This window comes from Aedes aegypti, chromosome 3 (genome assembly GCF_002204515.2).
Source record: "Aedes aegypti strain LVP_AGWG chromosome 3, AaegL5.0 Primary Assembly, whole genome shotgun sequence".
Lineage (NCBI taxonomy): Eukaryota > Metazoa > Arthropoda > Insecta > Diptera > Culicidae > Aedes > Aedes aegypti.
In genome coordinates this window covers 22,064,899-22,079,678 of record NC_035109.1, presented here as the reverse complement: position 1 = coordinate 22,079,678, position 14,780 = coordinate 22,064,899, and the positions used below count along the sequence as shown (strand labels likewise).

General features: G+C 36.7%; 1 protein-coding gene across 1 annotated transcript; it reads left to right on the top strand.

Moving 5' to 3' along the window:
* Positions 1–1,589: 1,589 nt before the first annotated feature.
* Positions 1,590–3,036, top strand: LOC5575099 (zinc finger HIT domain-containing protein 2). The gene is made up of 2 exons (XM_001661770.2): positions 1,590–1,768; positions 1,847–3,036. The coding sequence occupies exons 1-2, from the start codon at positions 1,743–1,745 to the stop codon at positions 2,961–2,963; spliced, it is 1,143 nt and encodes a 380-aa protein (XP_001661820.1). The 5' UTR covers positions 1,590–1,742; the 3' UTR covers positions 2,964–3,036.
* Positions 3,037–14,780: the final 11,744 nt, after the last annotated feature.

The window sequence follows — 14,780 nt, the reverse complement described above, 5'->3', positions numbered from 1 at the left end:
TTCTAAAGTACTGGAAAAAAAATTTCTCTGAAATATTCATTTTTACCCTTCTTACAAACATAAGAAGGGTATAAAGATCGCTTGAAAAACCGACTTTTGATCCGAGGCCCGATATTATTTTACAGGATGGCAACATGGGTTTATAGACCCTCTTAAACTATGATAATAAGCGTATGAAAACTAATAAAGTTCGATATCCGCCTTTTGACGTGCAGTTTCCTGGACTTTTTCGCAAACCATTAAACTATTAGGGCAGATAGAACATAGTCACAACATCCTAAAGTTTAGTTATACACCGGGGATTCGCTGGTTGCAACACGACTGCCTTCCATCTAGCGAATCCGACCCGTTAGTAGGAGAGACTGACAGCTGGTGAAAATGCTCCACACGAACGCATCTGGACAGCAAATCGCCACAAAACGCACATATACATACGCATTTGTTCTATATATGGAGACTTCAAAGCGACGATACTCAGGCGTCAAAGTCAGTTTGACATTTTCTGTTGACATTTGAGTGCTTTTAGTTGGAATATTTTCCAATGAGCGAACATCCAACCATCGAGTCATTCCATGTAGCGGAACCCCAACGAGCGAATCCCCACTGTACTGGTACAAGGTTCCAAATGAATGATGAATAATAATTATCTCATACCTGTATGGAAATGTAAGAAGGGTTCAGTCTCACCATCGGTGGATTAAGTCAGGTTTTTCTATGTAGCTTTACTGAAAGAAATAAACAAAACAAGTTCAGAAAGCAAAAAATGTTGGGTGAAAAATATTCAAAAAGTAAAAATTAGTAGTTTTTTAGAAGTCACTTGACATTAGCTGTAACGACGAATGCAACCATGATACAGTTCGTTGAATTGTTTTTGTATTGTACAACAATACACGAATTGCTAATCAAGACAATACATGAACATTATATCGTATTGTATTTTCAAAATGTTTGTATGAGAAAATATCTATATTTGTATTGTTACGATACTTAACCACCCATACATTATATTGCAAAAATCTCATATACCATACAGTGAACTGTTCAAAATAATATATTGTACTGTAATTGTATTGTCATTTTACATATACTGTATTGTATTTCCAATACATTGAATGGTACTGTTTCAATACGTTATATTGTTTTTGTATTGTATTTTTTATTCGGGTATTGTTTGAAATGTATGACGAACTGTAATTTTCTATGCGGGAAATAGGAATTGAGCTCTCACCGAGCGATGCCACGAACACATGCGCAAATTTGCTGGTTGAAAATACTGCCGTTTGATTTTGCTAGGAACAGCTGATCTTTGTTTATATTTTCCACCAGCACTCTTTAAATAGTGTTGGTGACATGTAACGTGTATGTACACGAGCGCAGAAACCACTATTGAAAATGTGGTAAAAATATTCAAATATAGGAAATTTCTCAGAATCAACGATCTGATGATTGACCCTTTTAAATTGTTACGCGAGAAATGCTGCATTATATATAACCCTGAAGTTGGTAAAATTCAAAGTTTCGGTAAAATACTGTTTGACGTTTTGCTTTGCTCTTGCTTTGTTTGATCATCATTTTGTTTTGCTACACCATTCGTCCACACCAACAGCTCAACAGAAACAAAACGCAATACGATTCCTTCGGCTTGCTTTCACCTTATCAATGCATACATTTTTGATAATTTGAGACAATAATACAATATTACAAAAAAAACGAACTGTTCGAAGCCTCTTCTGCTGATCGTCATGGATCAAGAAGAAATCTGCCAGATGTAAGTATTGTAAATCTTATCCTATAGCTCAAAGTACATTCCATCTGATCGGATTCTGATCCATGACTTTGTTTTTAGATGCAATTCCGCAGCCTCCAAATATAGCTGCCCTCGGTGTAACATTTTCTATTGCTCCTTGTCCTGCTACAAATCTCAGAAGCATGAAAACTGCTCGGAGAGCTTCTACAGGGAAAACGTTATCCAGGAAATGGCTTCCCTCAAAGACGACGAGCAGGAATCGGCTCAAAGTTCCAAAGCGATGATGGACATTCTCAAACGATTGGATGGAACTGCGGAGGCACCTTTTGGGGACGAGGAGGAAGAGGACGAGGACGATGAGAACCGTTTCGAAGAGATCGATTCTGACGACGAGGAGAACATTGCCAGTTTGGCTGAACGGCTTGGCGGGATCGATTTGGACAATGCCGATGCCGTTTGGGAACAGTTAACGAAGGAAGAACGGATGGAGTTTCAGAACATTTTAGAGAGCGGGGACGTTAGCCAAATTATGCCGGAACTTGAGCCTTGGTGGATGGGTCAGTATAAGGTGGACCTGGTACAATCTGCTGAGGGTAACAAATTGTCCACGGGAGAAAAGGAACTCCTGGAAAAGTGTCCACCTATTAAGAAGAATATCAAATGCTTCAAGGAGCTTTGTAGCAAAGAGCCTTCCACGTTTATGAAGTTCAATTTGGCCAACATTCTGGCAGCTTACGCCCTAACGTACCGTTACTTCAACGGAGATTTCAAGGACTGCATCCCAGAAGCAGTCAACTGTATGATATCGATTTGTGGCAACTTCAAATGCAACACCATTTACGATTGCGAGAAGCTCGCCGTGGAATCGGTTTGCCACGAATGCCGCCAAGAGCAACTTCCGGCGGATAGTGAAACCAGTTTACTACTGGCACAGGACGTGGAACAGTTTTTCGCCGGACCGAGCAACTGTGGGGTCAAATACCGGAAACACTTTGTCCTGGCAGCCCTGTCGGATGCACATCGGCTGTTCAGTCTGGCCAAGAAGGACGACCAGCAGCGACAAAAACAGGGCGAATCGGGGAAAGCGGCTATCGGGGAGTTTAGCAGTAAGTTTTGCGATCAAGTTGGACAGCTGGATTATTTGGAACCGGGGCAGCTTAAAAGCTATATCAAAAAGCTTGACTTTGTGCTTTCGTATGCTAAGGATTATCTGTAGCTAAGTTTTATACAAACCAATACTGAAATAAAAAGCGATACAGAGAAAATAAATGAGTTTATTTCGAATGTAAGGCTGGTGGCGATTGATTGTCGGAAAATCGGAACTTTGGATTAGAGATGTACCGAATATTCGGCCGGCCGAATATCTCGATTATTTTGATTTTGCCGAATATTCGGTCTGCCGAATAATGAAACCCGTTATTCGGCCGAATAGTGACCGAATAATAACATAATAAAATAAAATGTAATAAAACATTATGTTTCACACAATGAAAAATGTAAAAAAAAAAAAACAAATTTGGTGGATTCTATGGAAAAAATTTCTGTTCTACGGCATTAAGGCGACTACGGTCAGGGCTATCCACAGCTTCGATATTTTTTACGACACTTCAAAGACACCAAACCGTAATATGCTTTCAGTGGACGGTTATGCCCTTTGAAGGAAGCACCACACTAGACAACGGACTAGCATGCAACGACCAGCGGAAGAGTCGGAAAACGTGGCTGACGAAAAGTTTTCCGGACTAAAGCGGGAATCGAACCGACATTCCTTGGATCGATACGGCTATATGTTTAGTAACACTAACCGCACGGCCACGTAGCCCACACGATCACGTTCTTCCTTTATTATGCGAGTCAGTGGTCTGCGGTGGTATATTTGCTCCAATTTCTATAAAGCACTTCCAGAAGTCGGATGACGAATCAAGTGAGTATTACCCGAGTTACTTAAAAAAAAATTAAATGGTTAAATAATACCATCAATTGTTAATTATTAATAAGATACAACTCCTCAACTTCAGAAAATCAAATCCTTAGAGCTTTATTCCACCACTAGACTATCGCAAAAGTTTTTACAAGTGCGAACACGCTAATAAAAGTGCACAATGGCATCAAATCGGATAGGTGTCGTAAAAATCAAAGAAGAAGATACCAACATGATTCGATGCAATCCCGCACTTTTATTCACACTTTCGTACTTAAAAGGTCGCACTTCGCAGTCCAGTGGTTAAAGAAATACACAATACGATAATTTCTTCGATCGATTTGAAAAGCTCAATAAAACGATCATTTCGTTCAATTCTTCACCTTGGAAGTGTTTCCTATTGAAAAAAAACTTACTTTTTTGTTGTAGATCAAAATTGAAAATGTAGTTTTCGAAAAATTAGACGAATATATGGGTGTTATACGGCCGAATTTTAAGATTTTTTTTGGCCGAATATTGAGTTATTATTCGGCCGAATGTTCGGCCGAATATTCGTTTGACCGAATAATAATATTTCAACTATTCGGTATTCGGCCGAAAGCCGAATAGTGCTATTCGGTACATCTCTACTTTGGATACAAAATGGCTTGTAAAAAGAGGCCATATATGACCACCAAAGAGCTGAAAAGTAGGAAGTAGGAAATTTGTGATTATTTCCCAGTGAATCTTTTCGAGAATTTTGATAAGGAATTCATCAAAGAATTTTGTTTTTGGATAACTCAAGAACACAACCTGTTTTTTTGCCAAATATAATCACAGAAAATAACTAAGAGATCATCAGATTTTTTTTAAATATTGCAGATATTTTTCAAGAAAGCCTTAAGTACTCCTGGGTTTTATATGGTGATTCTTCCATATTTTTTCCTAGGAAATCCTCCAAAACTTTCGTTTAGAACTTCTTGAAAAATTCAACCAGAAGTTTCTCCAAAGATGCATTCAGGGATTTCTTAAAAATTGTCCTTCATTAATATTTTAACTAGGAATTTCTCTAAGGATATCTCCTAAAGCGACCATATATGTCTCGCGAAACGACTCACCCCATCAGATCTTGCCTCCACTCAAACATAAGTTATATTGGATTCATATTAGGCCTAATCCATGGACTTTATAGACAGTCAGGTCAAATAATTAGATTTGACTTCGTAATATTATGTTGAAACTTCTGGTTTTCTGTTGGACTTCTGTTTACCTTAATATCTCCAAGAGTTACTCAGAGATTTATTTAGGAATTCCTACAATATTTCTTTAAGATTAGTCTTTAGGAAGTCTTTAAAGATTTGTCCAAGTATTCTATCAAATTTTTTGGAAATGTGAATGAATTTTTTTTTTTAATTTAAGAAAATGTTCAAAAAAAAATTTTGAGTTATTTGTTAAGCAAATTTAAAAGTAACTTTTGATGAAACTTGTGTATGTTTTTGAATCACTCTTGATGAATAACGATTACTAGAAGAACTCACAGAACCTTAAGGAAATTTTAACAGAGTGCTGCATTTTCTGAAGTAACTCATTGAAAAAACATAGGACAGAATAGGGTGCAATGGGCACTTCCATGATTCACTTTTCTAGGCCGAATTGTCTGAAACTTTGCAATAAGGAGCACTCCAGTACGACGCGTATTGTGGCAAAATATGAGCTTTTCAGTTTAAAAAAAAACCCCACTGCCGAAGTGAATCAAAATTGTCCAGAATTGGATCCTGCCCTGTCTTCTGGAAAAATGCTACAGCGTTAGTTAGATTCCATTTTGAGAATTGTTTGGAAGAACTGCAGTTTTAACTCTTCAATGAAATTCTAAGAGAACAATCTAGAGTAACTCAATGATGCAGCACAGGATCGAATTTGAGGAATCCTTTTAAAAGTTTTTATAAAATTTTCTCGAATAACCCTTCGAGGATTTTTTGGAGAAATTATTAAAGTTACATTAGATTAGTCGGATGTCTTGGAAAAAAATCCCTAAACAGTTTTATTCAAAAACTTTGAAAATAATCTTTGCATATTTTCTTGGAAGATCTCCTAGCTAGAGTAACAACTGGAAAATTCGGTTGAACGATCAGTGAAAAAATAAATATATGGGGGAAGTCCTAAGATAGTGTTTGTAAAAGTTTTCAAAGTTCCTGAGCAAATTGCAGAAGATAGTAACGTTGAGAACTCACTAGATGAATATCTGGGAGAATTGGTAGAGGAATCTCTAGAAGAATTTATGGAGAGATACCTGTACTACCCATAAAGGCATAACTGTCCTATATAGAAAAAGCAGGCATTGAGAAAATATAGCCCAAAGTTTGAAGTTTGCCTCCTCATACAAATGTTCATAATTTTCTAGTACCGTAATCCGGGGTAACATTGATCATTTTTTTGAATATTTCTTAAACATTTGATTTGAAAATGCATGTGTTGCAAATGTTATATTTTTAAAACAAGTACTGCCACCCATTGTTCGTGTTTATGTACTGTATTTTGATTTCTGAAAGTTTAAAGCATGTTCAAAAAAATGTTTTAAGAGAGTTTTTGATTTAGCTGATATGGGGTAACATTGATCACACCATGAATCGTTCGGTAATATTGAAAATATCATTACTTACTAAAATCATGGTCCCTGAAGCCGAATATGAAGGCCAAACTCTTATAAGTCATTCACTTTTTGAGTTATTTTAAAATTAAACACACCTTGAATTGTGGAATGCGCCTAAATGTATGCAATTTCCTAAGGAAATTCTTCACGCTTTATAATAATTTGTGAATTATGTTTTATTGAACATATTTATGAAAATTTTGACAACGGATTCGTTTTTGGCGATGTCATTTTTAGCAACAACCGCATTTCTCTTGCTCATATCGTTTACAGAACTCATGTGAGACATGATTCTTTTATGGTGTCATCCATAATCATGAAAATTATTGTTTACAAAAGTTGAAAAATTTACGCATGAACACAACTTTATTTTTGTAAAAACCTTATTGTTTATTAGCTCATGATTAGAAGAAAGAGAATCGCCATTCATGCATTGAAAATATTTCACCAACAAATGTTGATTCGAGCTTTTAACGAAGAGGGTCATTGCGATCAATTTTACCCCGCTGATCAATGTTACCCCGGATTACGGTACATGCCATATTCACTTTACACAACCGCAAAGATTACATATTTTGCTCCTATTGATTAATAATATAAACTTGAACATAATCCACGTTTTATAGTTGGTATTTGTGTTGAAAGGTCATATAGAGACTGCTATGCCTTTATTTTTCAATATGGGACTGCATCAACTTCATATTTTTCCACAACATTTTAAAATAAAGTTTGTTAATTTTTATATGCATATCAAAGTATATATTAAAACATGGATGCTGCGACGAAAAAAGATGTTGGTTCGAAAATCCATTTGGGACAGTTATGCTTTTATGGGCGGTGTAGGAGTCCTCAAATCAATTTTTTGAAAAATTATTTGAAAAGTCTCGTAACAATCTCTGAAGGTTTCTCTGGAGCCTGCTTAATGTTGCATCAGCATTTACTGCAAGCAAGATATGGGTAAAGGAGACTTTGAAAACCATTTTGATTTAAAAATAAAGATTTTAGAGGCCTTTCATAAAAATGGAGACTTGCATTGAAATAGAGACCAAGTCTCTAGAAAGGGACCTGCTACCAGCTCTAAAATTGATGTAATGATTGTTTCGACATTTTAAATTGAAAGTTGTATGAATTCCATATTACTTTCCCAAAATTAGTTTTACAGTTTTTAAAAATTTAAATAATTTAAAAAAACGTGCATGAAGATATGTGAATCATAGAATCAAATCAAAAGATCAAATATTATTCATAAAATTAGAACATGTCTTGGGAAGGCGAAAAAAGGTCATACCCAAAAAGAACCTTACTGCACAGCTCAAGAAGCGTTTCGATAGCGGCACAGCCGAAATTTTTGGGGAGTTTTGACGCGAAAATCCTTTGTCATGAACATATTCTGTCATGAAATACTGCCATAAAGAAATTTTCCTGATTGTTATTGAAATTTCTTGAGAATGCCAGGTCTTTTCTTGGTTTAATAAAATTCTCTGATAGTTCCAGGTTTTCTCAGGCAGAAGACACCTATCCTAGGATTCCCTACAACTCTTTCGTTATAAAATTCTTCAAGAATTCAACCCGTAATACTTCAACAAAAATAAATATCAAATCATTAGCGATTAATATAGGATTTTTTCAAGGAATTGCTTTATGAAAGATTCAGGAATTACAGTAAGGTGGGCAAAAGTTCGACCTTAGTGGAATAATCAATATTTACAGAAAATCTATAACAATTGAAAGCAAAAAAATACCACACAGTGAACCTTTAACATGATAACTACAATTTTGCTGAAAACACTAGTGTTAAAATAATTATAACAATTTCAAAACTAATTACGCAACTAGGGCTGTCATGTCTATTACGGCTCAAACCAGCCGACGGTCGTAGACACAAAAGTCAATTTGGACAAAACATTTTTTAAACGAATTATTTCAAAGGTCTTAGACAAAATTTTGCCCCACCAATGGAGCAAGTATCAAAACTAGTGAGGTCCAAAATTCGCTGACTGAAACACAAAACATCGATACTTTTAAAAAGGCATACTTTAAACCAGCTAAAAACTCATGTTTGTAGAAAAATACAAACTAAATTTTTATTAAAAACTAATGGCCCCGGCGAACTTCGTCTTGCCATCAATTAAGCTGTAATCCCCCATACAAAATAACACATTGATCGTCTCCCGATTTCCCGATTTTTTTTCCGGACACTTATCCGAACTTTTTCCTTTTTTTTTTGCACGATCACGTCGTGTACGTCAATCCATTGATCCGTACTCAAGCCATTTCATGAAATACAAAAACCACATCCATTGCCCTAAACAGGGTTAATTGTAGTATACCTAAAACTAGCATTTAATTTCGAAAAACTAAGGTAAAACGAATAAATTTAGTGACTTTTTTTTTGCAAAATCAAGCATATTTCACTAAATTAAAAAAAAGGTTCAAAGAAATAAGATTTTTTCCAGCCATATAGTAATAGTAGTATTTAAAAACTTAGTCGCGATGCTCTCACAAGAGCGATGGACGGCACCGACATCCATCTTCCGGATCCTCGTGGTCGACTGCTTCGTATCCTTGGCCCGCCAAATATTTTTGTACACTAGAGCATTGAGAGAGCCAAAAAAATCCTCATTGGCACGGTTTTGGGGCAAGTTGAACGGGTTCCTTTCTTTCGACACGTACGGTAAAACCGTACAACACGCTCGCTCGGAATGCTTGCTGTTTCGACGCCATCTTCGATTGAACTGACAGCACCCGAGCGAAAAGAAACATGTCACCCACTTCTAGGGAGTCTGGAGAGCAATTTTCTTGGAGAGAAAAATATTTACGTTCTTTACTATACTTACAGAAAGGCATTAGCTCCTTAAAGAAATCCAGTATTTTTGAAAGACATTTTGATCTATGATGAAACTTCTTAAGAAATGCCTGAACTGGCTAAAAATGACCCCAATGTCACAAGGTCGAAAGTAACAAGAGATCGAACACTTCTTGCGCGAATGATATACATAGTCTATCTGAAAAAAATAACTTTATATGTTATCAGTGATTTTTTCTTCTTTCAATCATTGGCTCTTCTTTCTGCACTCATCACCTTGAATATTATTGGCGCCAAAAATGACCCCAATGCACATGGAGGGTTTAAAGAACATCTGGATCCTTGAATCTTAGAGGATATTTGAAAAAAAAAAACCCACAAATCCTACAGGATTTTCTGTACAGAAATAATCGTAGGGATAAAGTTTAAATTGGTCAGAAGCAGGCATTGCAGAATTCGCTCTCATTTGAGTATGAAGCACGATCAAAGCAAGCAAAGAAAAACATCCCATCTGTTGCGGTCCACGATCGTTATTGTATCGCAAGGTGTAACAAGTCTGATAAATGGAAGCAGCGAGCGAGAGCCCCAAAGAGAGAGCGATGATAAAATCCATTTTTCTCGCTTGTTTACCGTTGGGGGTAGGTGTTTTTCTTTACTGGCACGATAAACAATCCACGAACTTCCAATAGCAATAGTGTCCCCCAGGCTTGGATCATGTTTAGAGGGGTTTTATCATGCACTACTATCCCCCCAATCTGATCGAAGTTGTAGCAGTATACGATAAACAGTCTCTCATAATGTGCAGCATGTTATGATAGTTACAGAGAGCGATACGTGAGAGATTCTCTCAATTTTCTCAGGATTCAATCCCTGGTCAGAAGTGCACTATGGAAGGATCTCTGGAGTAATTTCTGAAGCAATTCCTGTGAGAATCTAATAATCAATTTCCAATTTTAGCGCTACGTAAAAACATGATGCTGTACTGTTGAAATTTTGAACTGGATTTTTTTTTCTGCACGGTTTGTTTATAAAATGAATTTAGGCTCCAGAATGCTACAAAACGCTTATAAGACCGGTAGTCCTTTACGGGCATGAGACGTGGACTATGCTCGAAGAGAACTTGCAAGATCTTGGGGTTTTCGAACGCCGAGTGTTAAGGATGATCTTCGGCGGCGTGCATGAGAACGGTGTGTGGCGGCGAAGAAAGAATCACAAACTCGCTCAACTCTACGGCGAACCCAGTATCCTGAAGGTGACTAAAGCTGGAAGGATACGCCGAGTAGGGCATGGTGCAAGAATGCCGGACAACAGCCTTGTAAAGATGGTGCTCGTCACGAATCCGGTCGGAAGAAGAAGGCATGAAGCGCAGCGAGCTAGGTGGATTGACCAGGTGCACCGGCTCCTGGAGAGCGTGGGTCGCAGTCGAGGATGGAAAGAAGCGGCCATGAACCGAGTGAATTGGCGAAACATTGTTGGTGAGGTTTTATTAAGTTAATTGATGTAAAACCAAATAAATAACCAAATAAAAAAAACATGAAAAGGACACAGATATGATAAATTCGTAAATGAATTTTTGATTTCCCAACCTGATGAAAAACCTGGCTACACCCTTGGGATTATGTAAAGAGTCCTTTCATTATATCCTTCCAAAGTTTTCGTAGGAACAGATTAGTGTGTAAGTTGTAGGTTTTTAGATTCAAATAGGAATTAAGAGATTTTTCTTGGGCTATTTCTATTAAGGGTCTGTTCACAAATTTCATAACGCTGAAGGGGGTGGGAGGGTGGCTTCAAAATGTTACAGCTCATACAAAATTTGTAAAACATTCATACAAAAAGCGTTACGAGGGGGTGGGGTCCTTAGAATAAAATCTTAATTCCTAATTGAATCTTTAAAGGAAAGTACTTGCTTGTTGATTATTCTAAAATAAAAGCAGAAGCTATGCCAGGAAGATTTCTAAGTCACTTGTCCGAATATGAGTAGCCCGAATCCCGAATGTCACAAGGTCGAAAGTAACAAGAGATCGAACACTTCTTCCGCGAATGATATACATAGTCAATTCGGAAAAAAATAACTTTATATATTATCAGTGATTTTTTCTTCTTTCAATCATTGGCTCTTCTTTCTGCACTCATCACCTTGAATATTATTGGCGCCAAAATGTCAACTGAAACTATTTCTTTTCTGAAACATGTGCTGTTTTTCTTCGTGCAAGTATAGTGGCATTCGAGTTGCTCATTTTCGGTCTAATGGTTTCGAACACATTCCATTCTGGCTAGTATTACCTTAATAATAATTCCGGCTAGCGTTATAGAATAGCCTAGACGGCTACATTTCCGGATGAAACTAATAAAAAAAGAGGTTTTCTCAAAAGTAGTTTTTGAGAACCTTTTTTGAAATCTGTAGATGCATTTCATAAAGAATCTTCTGAGAAATTTTTGAAGAAAGGGATTTGTGGAAGGAGAAGTTCTTATTAAGGAGTAGTGCCTAAAAAAGTATTTTTTAAAACATATATCAAGACAAGAACTAAATGAGTTTTAGAACAGAAGAAAAAATGGTGGTATATGCCTACAGGATTATTTATATGCATTTCAGATGTAATTCTTGAAGGAATCATTGTAATCATTAGTGGGACTTTTGGAAATTTCTAGGGATCTCCAAGAAGAGGACCAAATCCTGAAAAACACATAAAGAGAATACCCTGGGGTATTACTGAGATGTATTCCTAATGAAATTCTTGTCAGATGGTTTGAAGCGCAAGCTTTCTAAAATGGGCTTGTAGGTATGAAATTTGAGAGCGAACCGTCGACCACCAAGCCCTCCCTCCCCACACACCTGTCTAGGCTCTTGCAATGAGGAAAGACTTGTCCATTAATTTTTATCAAAACTATGGTCATTGTTGCAGGCCCTCCCCTAGGATGTGTAATTTTGCCGCGATGGGTGGGCTTACCTCATTAGCACTTATATGGGAACCAAAGACATGTCCAGTCGTGGTGGTATCACATTAGGAAATATTTGTTTAATGCCGCGTCATCAACCATCTGGCATAGATGCATCAATCTTACGGATGTGATCCAACGGTTATCCTGTTACCAGCCATCGGGGTAACAGGAGCCGTAGCCACGCTTTGATGCAGATAGGTTAGATTTTGTTTAAATGGTTATAATATTGACTAATGATGAGAATGACTAAGGATCCATCGAGTAGAATGTGACACAAATGTTAATTTGTTATGCTTCTCTCATTATAATCATAATAAACAACCACATTTATTATGTTGGTATCATAAAACTACAACAACTTCATTCTTGCAAAACTATAATAAATAGATAGGGCTTAGGCGCGATGAAGCTTTATTTTGTCACCAAAAAGTGGATCCGGACAATTAAAAATGACTTTCTATTTCTTTATTATTTCTAGTATAGTTTTAACACATAGAAATGTATTAACGACGATTCTAAATGAAAACAGACGAGACCAGATTTGAATATGAATAGATGTATAAAACAAACTGATCAAAATCATTATTGGCCAACATGACAAAAGTAGTAAACTAAAAATATTAAACATGTTAAAAAGGACCATTAGCAATACTGACCAACGGGACTGAGGAAAATCTAGATCACCAGTCAACACATAAAGTTTCCGATGTCGTTGACTATAATTCAATGAAAACTCACTAAATCCTGTTTATTCCTAATACTAATAGCTTTCTTTCTTTTCATGTATAACAACCAACAACAACACCATCACGAGGGAGCAAGTGGTCTGTCGTATGTATCAAACGTCGTGTTAGGAGCCGAAGCACATAGATCAGCACGGACACGGATCGAATTAACATCAAACTGAGGTAAAAACGATCCATATGCGTTGGTGGGTATACTAAGAAAGGGTTAAGTAACATTTTTAATTTTTAGCGAACGCATATTGTATACGCATATTCAGCCCCCTATATATTCATAATACCGTACCAATAACTTTGTCTATCCAAACTGTAAACTAACTTGAGACATTATTCAATTGAATTCTCATTTTGAGAAGACCTCAGAACAATAACAATAAGACGAACATAAAGCACATCGATGACCAAACCAAACACATTTACAGTACATTTAGATTTGATACTTCTCCTCATATTTATTATCTACAACTTGGATTCGGTGCTACAAGATGGCAACATAGACAGTCATCTCTCATAGAAAAGTATTGTATTGATTAGCATTCCAGTACGATTTTCGGAAGATAAAGACTATTTAAAACCAAACACTTGATTCATATTTTGAAATTTATTCATATAGTATAACACATCACGTTTCAGACTAGTAGCATAAACGACTAAAATACTAGAGAATACATGACGTACAATGACGAGGCACTTCAGATAGTTCTTGTTAGCGTATGGATGGAAGTACATTTCATGTTTTTCACTTCAATAACCTTCATTCCATTCGGGAAAAAGGATCTCCCTATCGCTATCGTTTGATATACGACCGCATTCTTTATAATTAACATTTTTTGTCTATCATTGTCAAAAGATGCTTGGAGATGACATCTGTGCTACAATTTGTCAACATAGACTACTACAACATAGCTCTGTATGTTATTTCCAAGAAATGCATTAATTAATAACATATATTTTCATGTCGCTTCTCCATGCGTAAACAAGAATCCGATTACTCAGAACTAAAGGATGACTATACAAACATGACTACGGGAGGGAAACTGAAGCAAAAACAATTTAATAAAACTACTCCTGCACAATATTCAAACAAAATAGTGTTAAAGCCGGCAACATAGCCTATTCCGTCTAAATAATGGCAAAAGTAGAGGTAAAAATTTGCACTACGGGGTCCAGCACAGACAACGAAGCTGTCATGCAGCTCCAGCTGAAAAAAAAAACTTTGGTCATTGTTGCAGGCAGATAATCTCTAGATGAATACCGGTTGTTATTCCTCAAGGAATCATTTGTATCATTAGTGGAACTTGTAGAAATTTATTTAGTAGAGCCCTTGGAAAATTATATAGAAAAAAAAACCCTTGCAAAAGTTTAGAGGCGAATATTTGTTGAAATTCCTGCAAAAATGGTCTGGTTCTTGTGAAATTTGTGGGTGAATTTTTGAAGTCGTGCTCCACTTGTCCCACTAGCGACTACGCCCTTGCAACGAGGGAAAGCTCGATCAATACTTGTAGCTCATACCAACAAAAAGTACATGGTTGCAATTAGAAATAGAGGGACGTTATTGCGAAACAAAAACAATGTGACTGTGAAAGTGAAGACAATACCACTCTTCTTCTTCTACTTTTTGGCATTACGTCCTCACTGGGACAAAGCCTGCTTCTCAGCTTAGTGTGTTTATGAGCACTTCCACAGTTATTAACTGAGAGCTTCATTTGCAAAAGTGCCATTTTCGCATTCGTATATCGTGTGGCAAGTACGATGATACTCTATATGCTCAGGGATGTCAAGGAAATTTCCTTTACGAAAAGATCCTGGACCGACCGGGAACAGAACCCAGACACCTTCAGCATGGCTTTGCTTTGTAGCCGCGGACTCTAACCACTCTGCTAAGTAAGGCCTCTAAGCAAGACCACTCTAGTGATGTAAAAAAGCAAAAAATAAGAAAACGATTTACAACATGGTTATTTCTTTTCCGTTCTATACAGTGAATACCACAGTTC